This window comes from Oncorhynchus mykiss, chromosome 21, assembly GCF_013265735.2.
Source record: "Oncorhynchus mykiss isolate Arlee chromosome 21, USDA_OmykA_1.1, whole genome shotgun sequence".
NCBI classification, from domain to species: domain Eukaryota; kingdom Metazoa; phylum Chordata; class Actinopteri; order Salmoniformes; family Salmonidae; genus Oncorhynchus; species Oncorhynchus mykiss.
Genome location: NC_048585.1, coordinates 12591666 through 12607178, shown reverse-complemented (window position 1 = coordinate 12607178; position 15513 = coordinate 12591666). Strand labels below are relative to the sequence as shown.

The 15513-nt window shown below is 46.4% G+C and overlaps 1 protein-coding gene across 1 annotated transcript in view; it reads left to right on the top strand.

Moving 5' to 3' along the window:
* LOC110490697 (plexin-B2) overlaps nt 1-15513 on the top strand; it is a 171824-nt gene that overhangs the window by 122571 nt on the left and 33740 nt on the right. The window contains exons 7-18 of the mRNA XM_036956929.1: nt 1814-1948; nt 2079-2179; nt 3764-3890; nt 4435-4591; nt 4833-4944; nt 6852-6963; nt 7647-7748; nt 9679-9774; nt 10590-10677; nt 11212-11375; nt 12747-12895; nt 14597-14723. Of these exons, the coding sequence (XP_036812824.1) occupies nt 1814-1948; nt 2079-2179; nt 3764-3890; nt 4435-4591; nt 4833-4944; nt 6852-6963; nt 7647-7748; nt 9679-9774; nt 10590-10677; nt 11212-11375; nt 12747-12895; nt 14597-14723 (1470 nt within the window). The remainder of the gene's footprint in view (nt 1-1813; nt 1949-2078; nt 2180-3763; nt 3891-4434; nt 4592-4832; nt 4945-6851; nt 6964-7646; nt 7749-9678; nt 9775-10589; nt 10678-11211; nt 11376-12746; nt 12896-14596; nt 14724-15513) is intronic.

Here is a 15513-nt window from a genome sequence, read left to right as displayed (position 1 = left end):
GACCTGTCACTACTAGCTACCACCTTACTGTTAACCTGTCACTACTAGCTACCACCTTACTGTTGACCTGTCACTACTAGCTACCACCTTACTGTTGACCTGTCACTACTAGGTACCACCTTACTGTTGACCTGTCACTTCTAGCTACCACCTTACTGTTGACCTGTCACTTCTAGCTACCACCTTACTGTTGACCTGTCACTACTAGCTACCACCTTACTGTTAACCTGTCACTGCTAGCTACCACCTTACTGTTGACCTGTCACTACTAGGTACCACCTTACTGTTGACCTGTCACTACTAGCTACCACCTTACTGTTGACCTGTCACTACTAGCTACCACCTTACTGTTGACCTGTCACTACTAGGTACCACCTTACTGTTGACCTGTCACTACTAGGTACCACCTTACTGTTGACCTGTCACTACTAGCTACCACCTTACTGTTGACCTGTCACTACTAGCTACCACCTTACTGTTGACCTGTCACTACTAGCTACCACCTTACTGTTGACCTGTCACTACTAGCTACCACCTTACTGTTGACCTGTCACTACTAGCTACCACCTTACTATTGACCTGTCACTACTAGCTACCACCTTACTGTTGACCTGTCACTACTAGCTACCACCTTACTGTTGACCTGTCACTACTAGCTACCACCTTACTGTTGACCTGTCACTACTAGGTACCACCTTACTGTTGACCTGTCACTACTAGGTACCACCTTACTGTTGACCTGTCACTACTAGCTACCACCTTACTGTTGACCTGTCACTACTAGCTACCACCTTACTGTTGACCTGTCACTACTAGCTACCACCTTACTGTTGACCTGTCACTGCTAGCTACCACCTTACTGTTAACCTGTCACTACTAGCTACCACCTTACTGTTGACCTGTCACTACTAGCTACCACCTTACTGTTGACCTGTCACTACTAGCTACCACCTTACTATTGACCTGTCACTACTAGCTACCACCTTACTATTGACCTGTCACTGCTAGCTACCAATCACACTAGTCTTTCTTACTAGCACTGTAACTGGTTTTGTTAATCGCTGCTTTTTGGAAGAAAGTTTTACTTGAGGAAAGCATTGACTGTGCTATGTGGTTGGTCTCACCTACTTTAGTTAAATGCACTGACTGTGATATGTGGTTGGTCTCACCTACTTTAGTTAAATGCACTGACTGTGATATGTGGTTGGTCTCACCTACTTTAGTTAAATGCACTGACTGTGATATGTGGTTGGTCTCACCTACTTTAGTTAAATGCACTGACTGTGATATGTGGTTGGTCTCACCTCCCTTAGTTAAATGCACTGACTGTGATATGTGGTTGGTCTCACCTACCTTAGTTAAATGCACTGACTGTGATATGTGGTTGGTCTCACCTACTTTAGTTAAATGCACTGACTGTGATATGTGGTTGGTCTCACCTACCTTAGTTAAATGCACTGACTACAAGCTGCTCTCCATAAGAGCGTCTGCTGAACAGAAACTCGTCCTGCTGGAATGTTATTCAATAGGCTGCTCTACATAAGAGCGTCTGCTGGACAGAAACTCGTCCTGCTGGAATGTTATTCAATAGGCTGCTCTACATAAGAGCGTCTGCTGGACAGAAACTCGTCCTGCTGGAATGTTATTCAATAGGCTGCTCTACATAAGAGCGTCTGCTGGACAGAAACTCGTCCTGCTGGAATGTTATTCAATAGGCTGCTCTGACTTGTATGTATTTTCCTTAATAGTTGACTAACGTCTTCTGCATCGACCCGGGCGCCTTCTCTGTCTTCTTTCTGCTCGTGCAACGTAGGTGTTGAAGCTGCACCTGTCGACCAGTCCAGAGGTGTACGGCCGCGCCCCTGGGGAGAACACCGGGGACAAGGTCAACAAGAACCTGCTGTTTGACACCAGCCTCACACACCTCTACATCACCACAGAGAAGAAGGTGAGCCGTGATCTTAACGTGGAACTTTATTCCATAGCGTAGATTTTCATCAGTGTGAGGCGTTCCATGCATTTAGGTTTGTACCGTATCAAAGCCATGTTTGAATCAGACGTTTTTGTTTTGCTCATAGATCACCAAGGTGCCAGTGCAGGCGTGCCACCTGAAGACAGACTGCCAGTCCTGTGTGGCACAGAAAGACCCCTACTGTGGCTGGTGTGTGCTGCAGGGCAAGTGAGTACAGTCCCAGTCATAGCCAATGTTCCCTCTAAGCAGGGTGCAGCTCCTCTCGGACTGTCGCACAGAAGAAATACCAGCCCGGCGTAGAGAAGCACGAGATTCAACTTCACTCAACTTTCTAGACTTTTAGTTAACACTATCAATGTTTCCCTTTACTGTGGGAATTGTGATTGAATCCACGCTTTCAATGCAACATACCGAGGCAGAACGCACGGTGTCGGATTGTATTGCATGGACAGGCACGGCTGAGCTGTACTCTACACAGACCGGTGCTCCTTAACCAATCAGAGCTGCATGTAGCCACATGTGGCACATTTGTTCATGTCCTTTGCTAGTTAGTGAGTTATTATCCCAGTTATAGGTCATTTGTAGTCAACGATAGGGGACGATAGGGGAGGGATTGCTTCCTACAGGAGCACACAACCTGTACATTTCTAGCCATCTTTGAGATTTTTTTGGGGGGAGTGGGCAGTGTTGGGGGCAGTGTTGTATTTTGAGACAGACTTGAATAAGCCAAGTAGCCAATAGGCAGAGGGTGGCGTAATTTGTCTGGTACTCTGTAATAATGGTATGGGAATAATAATGCATTTTATTTAGAAAAGTGCTTTTCGCATCAACACAACATTTTCAGTCCCCTCCTTGTCTGAAGGACAAGTGGATGAACAGGTTCATGTCAAGTCCTGCATGTTTTTTCAGAAGTCTCATGGAATGTAGGCCTACATTGAACACCACACATTGGCTGCTACTGTAGGCTGAATGATAGAACAGCTATTTCCATGTTAAAATGTGTGGTGTTCAATGAATGTTCTCCATGTTTTTGATGGTAGGCCACTCTGGTAGGCCACTCTGGTAGGCCACTCTGGTAGGCCTACATTATGATCAAATAGCCACAGTAACCTACATAGTCACTGTTTAAAGCTGTAACTTAAAGCAGGTACAGCCTCAGTGTTCACAGTAAACGCGCGCTGGAAGTCAACAGACTTGAAATTTGCTCAGTGACAATTCTTTGGGGGAACATTGATTATAGCTGCAATATTTCCTGCTTCTCATTGATCTTTTCAATGAATAATACAATGTAACATATAAATGTCTTATGAGCTTAGTACTGATTTATCCTGTTATAGATGGTCCAGGACTAGTTTCTCTCTTGAGCTCCTATCAGTGAGGAACTGGGCCTGGATACAGGTACAGACTCCTGGTTAGCTGTAGTCCAGACTCCTGGTTAGCTGTAGTCCAGACTCCTGGTTAGCTGTAGTCCAGACTCCTGGTTAGCTGTAGTCCAGACTCCTGGTTAGCCGTAGTCCAGACTCCTGGTTAGCTGTAGTCCAGACTCCTGGTTAGCTGTAGTCCAGACTCCTGGTTAGCTGTAGTCCAGACTCCTGGTTAGCTGTAGTCCAGACTCCTGGTTAGCCGTAGTCCAGGGTTAGCCGTTGTCCTGACTCCGGGTTAGCCGTAGTCCGGGTTTAGCTGTAGTCCAGACTCCTGGTTAGCTGTAGTCCAGGGTTAGCTGTAGGCCAGGGTTAGCTGTAGGCCATGGTTAGCTGTAGTCCAGAGTGTGACTGGTCTCTTCTTCTCCAGGTGTACCAGGAAGGGAGACTGTCCCAGGGCTGAGGATGACAACACGTGGCTGTGGAGCCCCAACCAGCAGTGTGTTCAGATCCAGGCGTTTAACCCACCCAACCTCAGCTGTAGGAAGACCGAGCAGGTACTGAGTGGTTGAGTGTACATGTCTACGTTCCCTGTCATTGGTAGCTGTCTTCTCCAGTGTGAAAGATCCCTCAGCTGTTGTGCTGGGTTTGCTTCATTCTGAATTCATTCATCCTGAGTTTAACTCTTGTCAATTCCTTTAAGCTCTGCTCCCTTCCAGTGCATTTCTCTCTCTCTCTCTCACACACACACACACACACACACACACACACACACACACACACACACACACACACACACACACACACACACACAGAGACAGAAATGAGTTTTCTGGGTCAGTTCTGGATTAATGAACTGTGTACATTTTAAACTGTAGACCTGAATATCAGTCACTTCCTTTATTTCACTTCATTTCATCTCATTTCTCTCCAGGAACTTGAGTTTTTGTCACAACCATTCCTGTGACTCAAAACATAATTGCATTTCCTCAATGGACCTCTTTGTATTCAAGAGGAAGTTTATTATCTTGTTTCTCTCTCACTCTTGGTTTCTGTCTCTCTCTCACACTCCTCAAAAACCTCTGTTTTTCTCCTGTCCAGGTTGAAATCTACATCCCCTCCCTCCCCAAGATCGGCCCTTCTGACATTATCAAGTGCAGGTTTGGTTCGGACACTAGTGAAGCTGTGGTGATGGACCAGAAGGTGATCTGTGCCCTCCCTGACCCTGTGAACATCCCCTCTACACCTGACAAGCAGGGTGAGTCCTCCTGAATACTGGTCCTAACCGCGGTCCTTAGCTCCTTGGGTGGTAGATGGGTCCTGTATACTGTTTTTAAGCCTGGAGATATCAGTCTGTTTCTTTAACTAACTTGTCTTTGTCTTGCCGAACAAGGCAACGATGTGTTTTATTCAGTACAGAACCAGTCAGGTGACCAGGCTAATATTTCTTCTCAGAGCAGTGCACTGTGGTAACTGACATTCTGTCGTATTGCGTTCAGACTTTGTGACGGTGCAGGTGAAGATCCTGGTCAACGACGACATCGAGGTGACGTCCAGCGAATACAAGTTCTACAACTGTGCCGCCACCGGCAGGAAGTCCAGGAACACGCCGTAAGTGTCCCCAGTAAAACCCTTATTGGTCACCAACCTTTTCTGAGGCAAGATCACTTTCCAAGCCGAGATCGACCACTCAGATATTCTTTATAAACAGGACTTAATAATGTAAGCCTATACAACAGTAACCTAATAAAAAATGTTGTGTAGGAAGGAAGTTTGTGCAGTAGGTCTATTACATTATCACAACATATTGGCTTTATGCCTTCCTGACTATTGTTCTTCTCAGACCATGTTATATTTCAAAACTCGAGCTTTGATAACAGAATAGATCAGTTGTATCATTTGCGAGGCTCTGCTGAGCATAAATTGAAATAATTATCTTTTTTATTTTACTGGACTGATGGTCAGTCTCAGCGGAGGGAGAGCGCAGCAGAGCGTCCAGTCCCTGCTTTCTCCTTTCCTCCGGTGAGGCTGACCAATAGAGAGGGTCCACCTCTCATAGTCCCTGCTTTCTCCTTTCCTCCGGTGAGGCTGACCAATAGAGAGGGGACACTTCTCATAGTCCCTGCATTCTCCTTTCCTCCGGTGAGGCTGACCAATAGAGAGGGTCCACCTCTCATAGTCCCTGCTTTCTCCTTTCCTCCAGTGAGGCTGACCAATAGAGAGGGTCCACCTCTCATAGACCCTGCTTTCTCCTTTCCTCCGGTGAGGCTGACCAATAGAGAGGGTCCACCTCTCATAGTCCCTGCTTTCTCCTTTCCTCCAGTGAGGCTGACCAATAGAGAGGGTCCACCTCTCATAGACCCTGCTTTCTCCTTTCCTCCGGTGAGGCTGACCAATAGAGAGGGGGCACCTCTCATAGTCCCTGCTTTCTCCTTTCCTCCGGTGAGGCTGACCAATAGAGAGGGTCCACCTCTCATAGTCCCTGCTTTCTCCTTTCCTCCAGTGAGGCTGACCAATAGAGAGGGTCCACCTCTCATAGACCCTGCTTTCTCCTTTCCTCCGGTGAGGCTGACCAATAGAGAGGGTCCACCTCTCATAGTCCCTGCTTTCTCCTTTCCTCCGGTGAGGCTGACCAATAGAGAGGGTCCACCTCTCATAGTCCCTGCTTTCTCCTTTCCTCCAGTGAGGCTGACCAATAGAGAGGGTCCACCTCTCATAGACCCTGCTTTCTCCTTTCCTCCGGTGAGGCTGACCAATAGAGAGGGGGCACCTCTCATAGTCCCTGCTTTCTCCTTTCCTCCGGTGAGGCTGACGAATAGAGAGGGGACACCGTCTTCCACCTGATGGCCAAACTCAAGTCGCACCACATTATTTCTGCCTCATGCTCTAATTCATGATGTTCCTATGACCAGAAAAGTGAAATATTCCTGGATATTGAAATAGACGTGACGAGCTGCTGATAATTAAACAGCAGGCCTGTTGATACACGGCTACTCAGCACGAGTGGAAGTAGGGAGACGCACATTTATGTTTTGTAAAAGTGTTACATAAAAACAGTGTTGACAGTACTGAATAAAAGCTTAAAGAACTCAGTCATAAAAACAGTGTTGACAGTACTGAATAAAAGCTTAAAGAACTCACTCATAAAAACAGTGTTGACAGTACTGAATAAAAGCTTAAAGAACTCAGTCATAAAAACAGCAACTGTTTGCTGTATTATTTGACGGTCTTTCTCTGGTCGTGGAGTTTGTCCCTTCAGACAAAGGAAATGGTTGGAACACTTGGCCTACCCAGCAGAACTGTAAGACCAATAGGAGTGCAAGGTGACCGACTAGGAATGCCTTGAAGATGGACCCGTAGGTGACCACTGCTTTATGGAGACAACCTGTTAATGACGCTTTTCTGACTGTTATTCTGTTCAGTCATTTTACACCGAACACCTTTGAGGATTTCTGTTCTCATTGGCTATATAAACTCTGATACCTTATCTCTTCCTTCTATTGGTTGATTGTCCCCAGGTGTATAGCATGTGTGACCAGTGAGTGGCAGTGCCAGTGGAATGCCCAGGACCACACCTGCAGTGACAGAGATGTCTCTGTAGATGGAGCTCACATCGTCAAAGCCCAACAAGTAGGAGGAAGCCCTGTCTCAGTGAACTACACAGTTTGGCTCAAACTCATTTTGTCTTTCCACAACTCCTTGTGTCCTCTCTCCCCGCCTCCTCAAGAAGAAGGTCCAATACCTTTTGAGAAGCAGGCCAGAAGAGAGGATGTGAGGAAGTGAAGGAAGATGAATTGATAAAGAGCTATTGTCTCTGAGCCAGCTTGTATCTGTTACCGACTTTCTGGCTTATAGGTGGCAACTGGCAAGCTCTGCCTGTCTGCCTGTCTGCCTGTCTGCCTGTCTGCCTGTCTGCCTGTCTGCCTGTCTGCCTGTCTGCCTGTCTGCCTGTCTGCCTGTCTGCCTGTCTGCCTGTCTGCCTGTCTGCCTGTCTGCCTGTCTGCCTGTCTGTCTGCATGTCTGTCTGCATGTCTGTCTGTCTGCTTGTCTGTCTGCTTGTCTGTCTGTGTCTGCCTGTCTGTCTGCCTGTATGTCTGTCTGTCTGTCTGCCTGTATGTCTGTCTGCCTGTATGTCTGTCTGCCTGTATGTCTGTCTGCCTGTATGTCTGTCTGCCTGTATGTCTGTCTGTCTGCCTGTATGTCTGTCTGCCTGTATGTCTGTCTGCCTGTATGTCTGTCTGCCTGTATGTCTGTTTGCCTGTCTGTCTGTCTGTCTCTCTGATTAAACCAGCTACCTTCTGTTCTCCCTCCAGGCTGATAGCTGTCCTCAGTTTGAGAACCCAGACCCTCATCTCATCCCTGTAGGCTACCTCATCCCCATCAGCTTCCAAGGGAAGAACCTGGACATTTACAAGGTGAGATAGACACAGCTCTTAGGCTTGCGTCCCAAATTACGCCATATTGCCTATACAGTGCACTACTTAGGGAATAGGGTGCCATTTGAGTGCACTACTTAGGGAATAGGGTGCCATTTGAGTGCACTACTTAGGGAATAGGGTGCCATTTTGGGTTCACCGTAAGGAATATGGTGCCAGTTTGGGTTTACTGTAGGGAATATGGTGCCATTTTGGGTTTACTGTAAGGAATATGGTGCCATTTTGGGTTTACTGTAGGGACTAGGATGACATTTCAGACACCTCTATTTAGACATCGTCTATCATTGATGATTAACTTAGCTGTTCCTCTAATGAGAGTACGTCCTCTTTTCTTCCTCATTCACTATTAGATCATGTACAGTACTGTTTATCTAATATGGTTTGTTGTGCCTGACAGCCTGACTGACTTCTACTCATTCTAATATACATGATCTCTTGTCCTGTGTGTATCTCTGTCCTGTGTGTATCTCTGTCCTGTGTGTATCTCTGTCCTGTGTGTATCTCTGTCCTGTGTGTATCTCTGTCTGTCGTGTGTGTGTCTCTGTCTGTCGTGTGTGTGTCTCTGTCTGTCGTGTGTGTGTCTCTGTCTGTCGTGTGTGTGTGTGTCTGTCTGTCGTGTGTGTGTCTCTGTCTGTCGTGTGTGTGTGTGTCTCTGTCTGTCGTGTGTGTGTGTGTGTCTATGTCTGTCGTGTGTATGTGTGTCTCTGTCTGTCGTGTGTGTGTGTCTCTGTCTGTCGTGTGTGTGTGTGTCTCTGTCTGTCGTGTGTCTCTGTCTGTCGTGTGTGTGTGTGTCTCTGTCTGTCGTGTGTGTCTCTGTCTGTCGTGTGTGTCTCTGTCTGTCGTGTGTGTCTCTGTCTGTCGTGTGTGTCTCTGTCTGTCGTGTGTGTCTCTGTCTGTCGTGTGTGTGTCTTTCTGTCTGTCGTGTGTGTGTGTCTGTCGTGTGTGTCTGTCTGTCTGTCTGTCTGTCGTGTGTGTGTCTGTCTGTCTGTCGTGTCTGTCTGTCTGTCTGTCTGTCTGTCTGTCTGTCGTGTCTGTCTGTCGTGTGTGTCTGTCTGTCTGTCGTGTGTGTCTGTCTGTCTGTCGTGTGTGTCTGTCTGTCTGTCGTGTGTGTCTGTCTGTCTGTCGTGTGTGTCTGTCTGTCTGTCGTGTGTGTCTGTCTGTCTGTCGTGTGTGTCTGTCTGTCTGTCGTGTGTGTGTGTGTGTCTCTGTCTGTCTGTCGTGTGTGTGTGTGTCTCTGTCTGTCGTGTGTGTCTGTCTGTCTGTCGTGTCTGTCTGTCTGTCGTGTCTGTCTGTCTGTCTGTCGTGTGTGTCTGTCTGTCTGTCGTGTGTGTCTGTCTGTCTGTCTGTCGTGTGTGTCTGTCTGTCTGTCGTGTGTGTGTGTCTGTCTGTCGTGTGTGTGTCTGTCTGTCTGTCGTGTGTGTGTCTGTCGTGTCTGTCTGTCGTGTGTGTCTGTCTGTCTGTCGTGTGTGTCTGTCTGTCGTGTGTGTCTGTCTGTCTGTCGTGTGTGTCTGTCTGTCTGTCGTGTGTGTCTGTCTGTCTGTCGTGTGTGTCTGTCTGTCTGTCGTGTGTGTCTGTCTGTCTGTCGTGTGTGTCTGTCTGTCTGTCGTGTGTGTCTGTCTGTCTGTCGTGTGTGTCTGTCTGTCTGTCGTGTGTGTGTGTCTCTGTCTGTCGTGTGTGTGTGTCTCTGTCTGTCGTGTGTGTGTGTCTCTGTCTGTCGTGTGTGTGTGTCTCTGTCTGTCGTGTGTGTGTCTCTGTGTGTCGTGTGTGTGTCTGTCTGTCCCGTGTGTGTCTCTGTCTGTCCTGTGTGTGTCTCTGTCTGTCCTGTGTGGGTCTCTGTCTCTTTCTTGTCCTGTGTGTGTCTGTCTCTCTCTCTCTTGTCCTGTGTCTCTCTGTCTCTCTCTCTCTCCAGGATCACACGTTTAAAATTGGCACGGAGCTCATGAAACACACGGAGGAAGAGTTCACCTTTAATGAGGGGTTAAAGTTCAACTTCAAGGGTTATGAGGTCAGTAATATCCACCTCTAGTTGAGACAACACAGGTTTTACATCCCAGCGCCCCACATGAGCAGTACAAGTCTTTTCCCTCAGTCCCAAAGACATTCACCTCCAGCCAGTACTCTAACTCTCTCTGTCTCTCCACCCATCTGTTTTCATACTGAGTTTGAGAGGCTGCCAGTATGGAGTTAAAAGCTATGTTGTGTGTGGATTGTGTGTACATGCGTGCATGTCAGTGTTTTTGTTAGGAAAATGTGGTGCTGGATATTTGACAGGAAGTATTATAATTTAGGATGTTTGAGAAGTTTACCGAACCCATATGCATTGGGTGGTTAGGGTTAGGGTGGTAACCTGATTAGGGCGTCCACCCACGGTGCTCAGAATGACAGAAATAACATTTACATTATGGTACTTCATCGTAACAGAACATGCAACGATGCTCACGTTGAAGGTGATAGAATAACTGTCCACGCCGACTCTTCCTCAGACAACAAGACGAGTAAAGAACAGCAGAATCACCAGCCTGTCAATCTAATATCCCCCATAATAGAACAGTTGACCTATTGGTCAGCTTGTGATTCTGTGCAAGAAAGAAATTGCCTATTCCAAACAGACTCTGGGTCAGATTTTTAACGGTCCAAAAGCCAGCTATAACCAGCTAACAGAAACCCTGGTATGTGTGTGTGGGGGTATGTATGGGTGTGTGTGTGTGTGGTGGGGGGGGGTCCTGTGTGAGTGAGAAAAAGAGCCAGCAAGTGTGTTTTGACATGTCTCTGGCCCTCAGTAACTCAGACGTCAGTTTTCTCTGTTATCCTGTGTGTTAGTTTGCCTACGACAAGGAGCAGGAGGTCAATGTGTCCTTCCACATCAAAGACCGAGACACAGAGAAGAAGATTGACAGCACTCTGACTGGTGAGTCAGACCGTCTGACACACTGGAGTTGATGCAGCGCTGCTGTGCAATGCACTGTTCAAACAACTGTCTGAATTACAACCAGGATTATTCTGCTCAAACTGTTGATCCATTTCAACTCTTTCACCTTAATGGACCTGCGTAGGATAACCCCAGTATTGGACATGTTTAATATTCAGCCATTATTATTATTCATACATTTTTGGGACAAAGTTCAAGCTTATTTGAATAAGATGTGAACCCTGTATAGACTGGTGGGTTATTGGTATGGAGTCGTTGTTTGATCTCTTTCCCCTTCTCTCTCTCCTCTCACTCTATCCTCCACCTCTCCCCCTGCTCTTCTCTACCTCCTCTCCATCCTCCTCTCTCCATTCTACCCTCTTCACTCTCCCCCTCCTCCTCTCTCCCATTCTACCTTCTCTCTCTCTCTCTATCCTCCTCCTCTCCCCTTCCTCTCTCCTATTCTTCCATCTCCTCTCTCTCCTCTCACTCTATCCTCCTTCTCTCCCTCCTCCTCTCCTCTCCATCTCTTAGTGGTGTTGTATAACTGTTCTCTGGGTCGTGAGGACTGCAGCTTGTGTAAGAATGCCGACCCCAAATACAGCTGTGTGTGGTGTGCCAACATGAGGTCCTGTGTGTACAGAGAATTGTGCCGGTCCCAGGAACCAGCGCAGTGCCCCAACCCCAAGATCACTGAGGTGAGAACAGTCTCTGTCTCTGATTATCACTAGAGGTGTTCTCCTCTGTCTGGTGCACTCTTCCTTCCTGTCTTCTTCCCTTTAGCTGTCACTAAAGACTGTTCTACTATATACACACTGAACTACTACTGTAAAGACTGTTCTACTATATACACACTGATCTACTACTGTAAAGACTGTTCTACTATATACACACTGAAATACTACTGTAAGGACCGTTCTACTATATACACACTGAAATACTACTGTAAGGACCGTTCTACTATATACACACTGAAATACTACTGTAAGGACCGTTCTACTATATACACACTGATGGCACTGACCATTATATTCTATATTAATCTACCACACTCATCTAAATCATCCACCCTCTCTCTCTCTTCCCCACAGATCATCCCTCGTTTCGGGCCTCTGAACGGTGGGATAGTGGTGACCACTCATCTAAATCATCCCCTCTCTCTCTCTCTTCCCCACAGATCATCCCTCGTTTCGGGCCTCTGAACGGTGGGATAGTGGTGACCACTCATCTAAATCATCCCCTCTCTCTCTCTCTCTTCCCCACAGATCATCCCTCGTTTCGGGCCTCTGAACGGTGGGATAGTGGTGACCACTCATCTAAATCATCCCCTCTCTCTCTCTCTCTTCCCCACAGATCATCCCTCGTTTCGGGCCTCTGAACGGTGGGATAGTGGTGACCACTCATCTAAATCATCCCCTCTCTCTCTCTCTCTTCCCCACAGATCATCCCTCGTTTCGGGCCTCTGAACGGTGGGATAGTGGTGACCACTCATCTAAATCATCCCCTCTCTCTCTCTCTCTCTTCCCCACAGATCATCCCTCGTTTCGGGCCTCTGAACGGTGGGATAGTGGTGACCACTCATCTAAATCATCCCCTCTCTCTCTCTCTCTTCCACACAGATCATCCCTCGTTTCGGGCCTCTGAACGGTGGGATAGTGGTGACCACTCATCTAAATCATCCCCCCTCTCTCTCTCTCTCTTCCCCACAGATCATCCCTCGTTTCGGGCCTCTGAACGGTGGGATAGTGGTGACCACTCATCTAAATCATCCCCCCTCTCTCTCTCTCTTCCCCACAGATCATCCCTCGTTTCGGGCCTCTGAACGGTGGGATAGTGGTGACCACTCATCTAAATCATCCCCCCTCTCTCTCTCTCTCTTCCCCACAGATCATCCCTCGTTTCGGGCCTCTGAACGGTGGGATAGTGGTGACCACTCATCTAAATCATCCCCTCTCTCTCTCTCTCTCTCCCCCACAGATCATCCCTCGTTTCGGGCCTCTGAACGGTGGGATAGTGGTGACCACTCATCTAAATCATCCCCCCTCTCTCTCTCTCTCTCTACCCCACAGATCATCCCTCGTTTCGGGCCTCTGAACGGTGGGATAGTGGTGACCATTAAAGGGTCTAACCTGGGCATAAAGAAGGAGGACATTAAGAAGGTGACGGTGGCTGGAGTGGACTGTGTTCACCAGGGGGACAGATACTCTGTCTCCACCAGGTATAGTGATAGTGGGGGGTTGTAAATGAATCATCACAGCTGTTGTCCAGGGGTTTCATCCCGTTGTCAAGATCAGTGGTTTCAAGTTTGTTTCTGTCCATTTTTGACAAGTTGACAAGATTGTGCAGAGCTGTCGTCAAGGCAACGGGTAGCGACTTTTTAACAATCTCAAATATAACATGTATTTTGATTAACCTTTTACGACAAGCAAACCCGTATCCGGGAGCGTAATCATAGACTCAAACGCATCAGCATAACGCAGCGGACATAAATACCCCTAGAAACTTTTACTACTCATGAAAATCGCAAATTAAATGAAATAAATATATTCAAACACAAGCTTAGCCTTTTGTTAACAACACTGCCATCTCAGATTTTCAAAATATGCGTTACAGCCAACGCTAGACAAGCATTTGTGTAAGTTTATCATGGCATAATGCTATGCTAGGCTCTGCTGGCAGCAGGCAACATTTTCACAAAAATAAGAGAAGCAACCAAATTAAATCATTTACCTTTGAAGAACTTCAGATGCTTTCACTCAGGAGACTCCCAGTTAGATAGCAAATGTTCCTTTTTTCCAAAAATATTATTTTTGTAGGACGAAAAAGCTCCCGTTTCTTCACCATGCTTGGCTGAGAAATCGACCGAAAAATACTTCAGCTATAACGCCAAACTTTTTTCAAAATTAGCTACATAATATTGACAGAAACACAGCAAACGTTGTTTAGGATCCATCCTCAAGGTGCTTTTAACAAATATATTCAATAATATATCCGTCGAGGCAGTTGGTTTCTCATAAGAAGCGATTGGAAAAATGGCTACCTCAGTATTTTACGCAAGATTTTCTGCGGGAGACACCATGTGACCACATGCTATATATGGTCCCTTACAGCCATTCTTCAATGGAAATGCCTAAAAAGATGTCACAATGCTGTAGACACCTTGGGGAATACGTGGAAAACGTAAGCTCATTCGTAGCTCATTCACAGCCATATAAGGAGTCATTGGCATGAGGCAGTTTAAAAAAATGCGGCACTTCCTGGTTGGATTTTTATCTGGGTTTCGCCTGTAACATCAGTTCTGTGGCACTCACAGACAATATCTTTGCAGTTTTGGAAACGTCAGTGTCTTCTTTCCAAAGCTGTCAATTATATGCATAGTCGAGCATCTTTTCGTGACAAAATATCTTGTTTAAAACGGGAACGTTTTTCATCCAAAAATTAAAATAGCGCCCCCTAAATCCAACTGGTTAACACGTGTTTTGGTTACTACATGATTCCATATGTGTTATTTCATAGTTTTGATGTCTTCACTATAATTCTACAATGTAGAAAATAATAAATAAAGAAAAACCCTTGAATGAGTACAGTAGGTGTCCAAACTATTGACTGCCTACTGTCTTTTCAACTTTAATTCACAACCGAAAATTAACCTGATTTAAACGTCTAGAAAATACATATTTTAGATGTCTTTTCAACATAATTTTGCTTACTGGGACTATTCTCGGTTTGTGAAGGGGGGGGTGGCATTTTTTGGTCTCGCCAGAACGGAAAGGACCGGCCCTGCCTCTAATGCACTTTTATGTCCAGCGAATAACATATTTCATTAAACACAACATTTGGATGAACAGTATGTCTGCTTGTGTGTGTGGTGGAGAAACCGGGCCTTTGTCTTACTCCAGCTGTTCTGTGTCTTCTCCAGTGTTGTGTGTGAGATCGGTCCGGTCCGGTCTTCAGTGGACCTCCCAGGTCCCATCAACCAGGGGGTAGTGGAGGTGGAGGTGGAGGGGGGCAGGAGAGGACGTTCAGAGGTCCTCTTCACCTACAGGGTACGTTTCGTACAGCTACAGGGCCATTCTTTACCCCAACATGAATCCTAACTGTTGTAAGAGTCACACTGTGCAGGAGTGATCTGATGTGTCATACAGCTACAGGGCCATTCTTTACCCCAACATGAATCCTAACTGTTGTAAGAGTCACACTGCAGGAGTGATCTGATGTGTCATACTGTACATGGCTCTTAGTGTGGTTAAAGCTCTGCTCATACAGCCACTATGTTAGTCTCTCTCTGCTGGTTTTGCTTCTCCACGTTCATCAATGTACTTTGTTCTTAGGAGATGCTCTTAGAATTCAGAATAGCATCTGTTGAAAGGAAACAGAATTTAACAGGGGAATTTAACAAGTATAATGATTGACTTAAAAACACATCTATAATGGGAGCCTATTTCACTTCATGGTAAATATTTACACTAATTTATTTTGGGGTTCGTATTTTCTTGTTTGTTTGTTTCTGCCAAAATAACAATGTCCCCATGAGAATGTACTGAGCTACTTATCCTTCTTATAGATTTGATCAAAGCTTCAGATTTTCTAGGGAACATAACATTATTTTGCTCTCGCTCTCGTTTGCTCTCTCGCTCTCGTTTGCTCTCTCGCTCTCGTTTGCTCTCTCGCTCTCGTTTGCTCTCTCTCGGTCTCTCTGTCTCTGTCGTTTTAAGTTGGTCTGCTCTAGATCTGGCTGTCTACTCGCAATACTTAGTACTGTTTGATGAGAAAATACAGTACTAAGTGGTGTTCAGTAGCTGTGTTGTGGTGATAAAGTGGTGTTCAGTAGTTGTG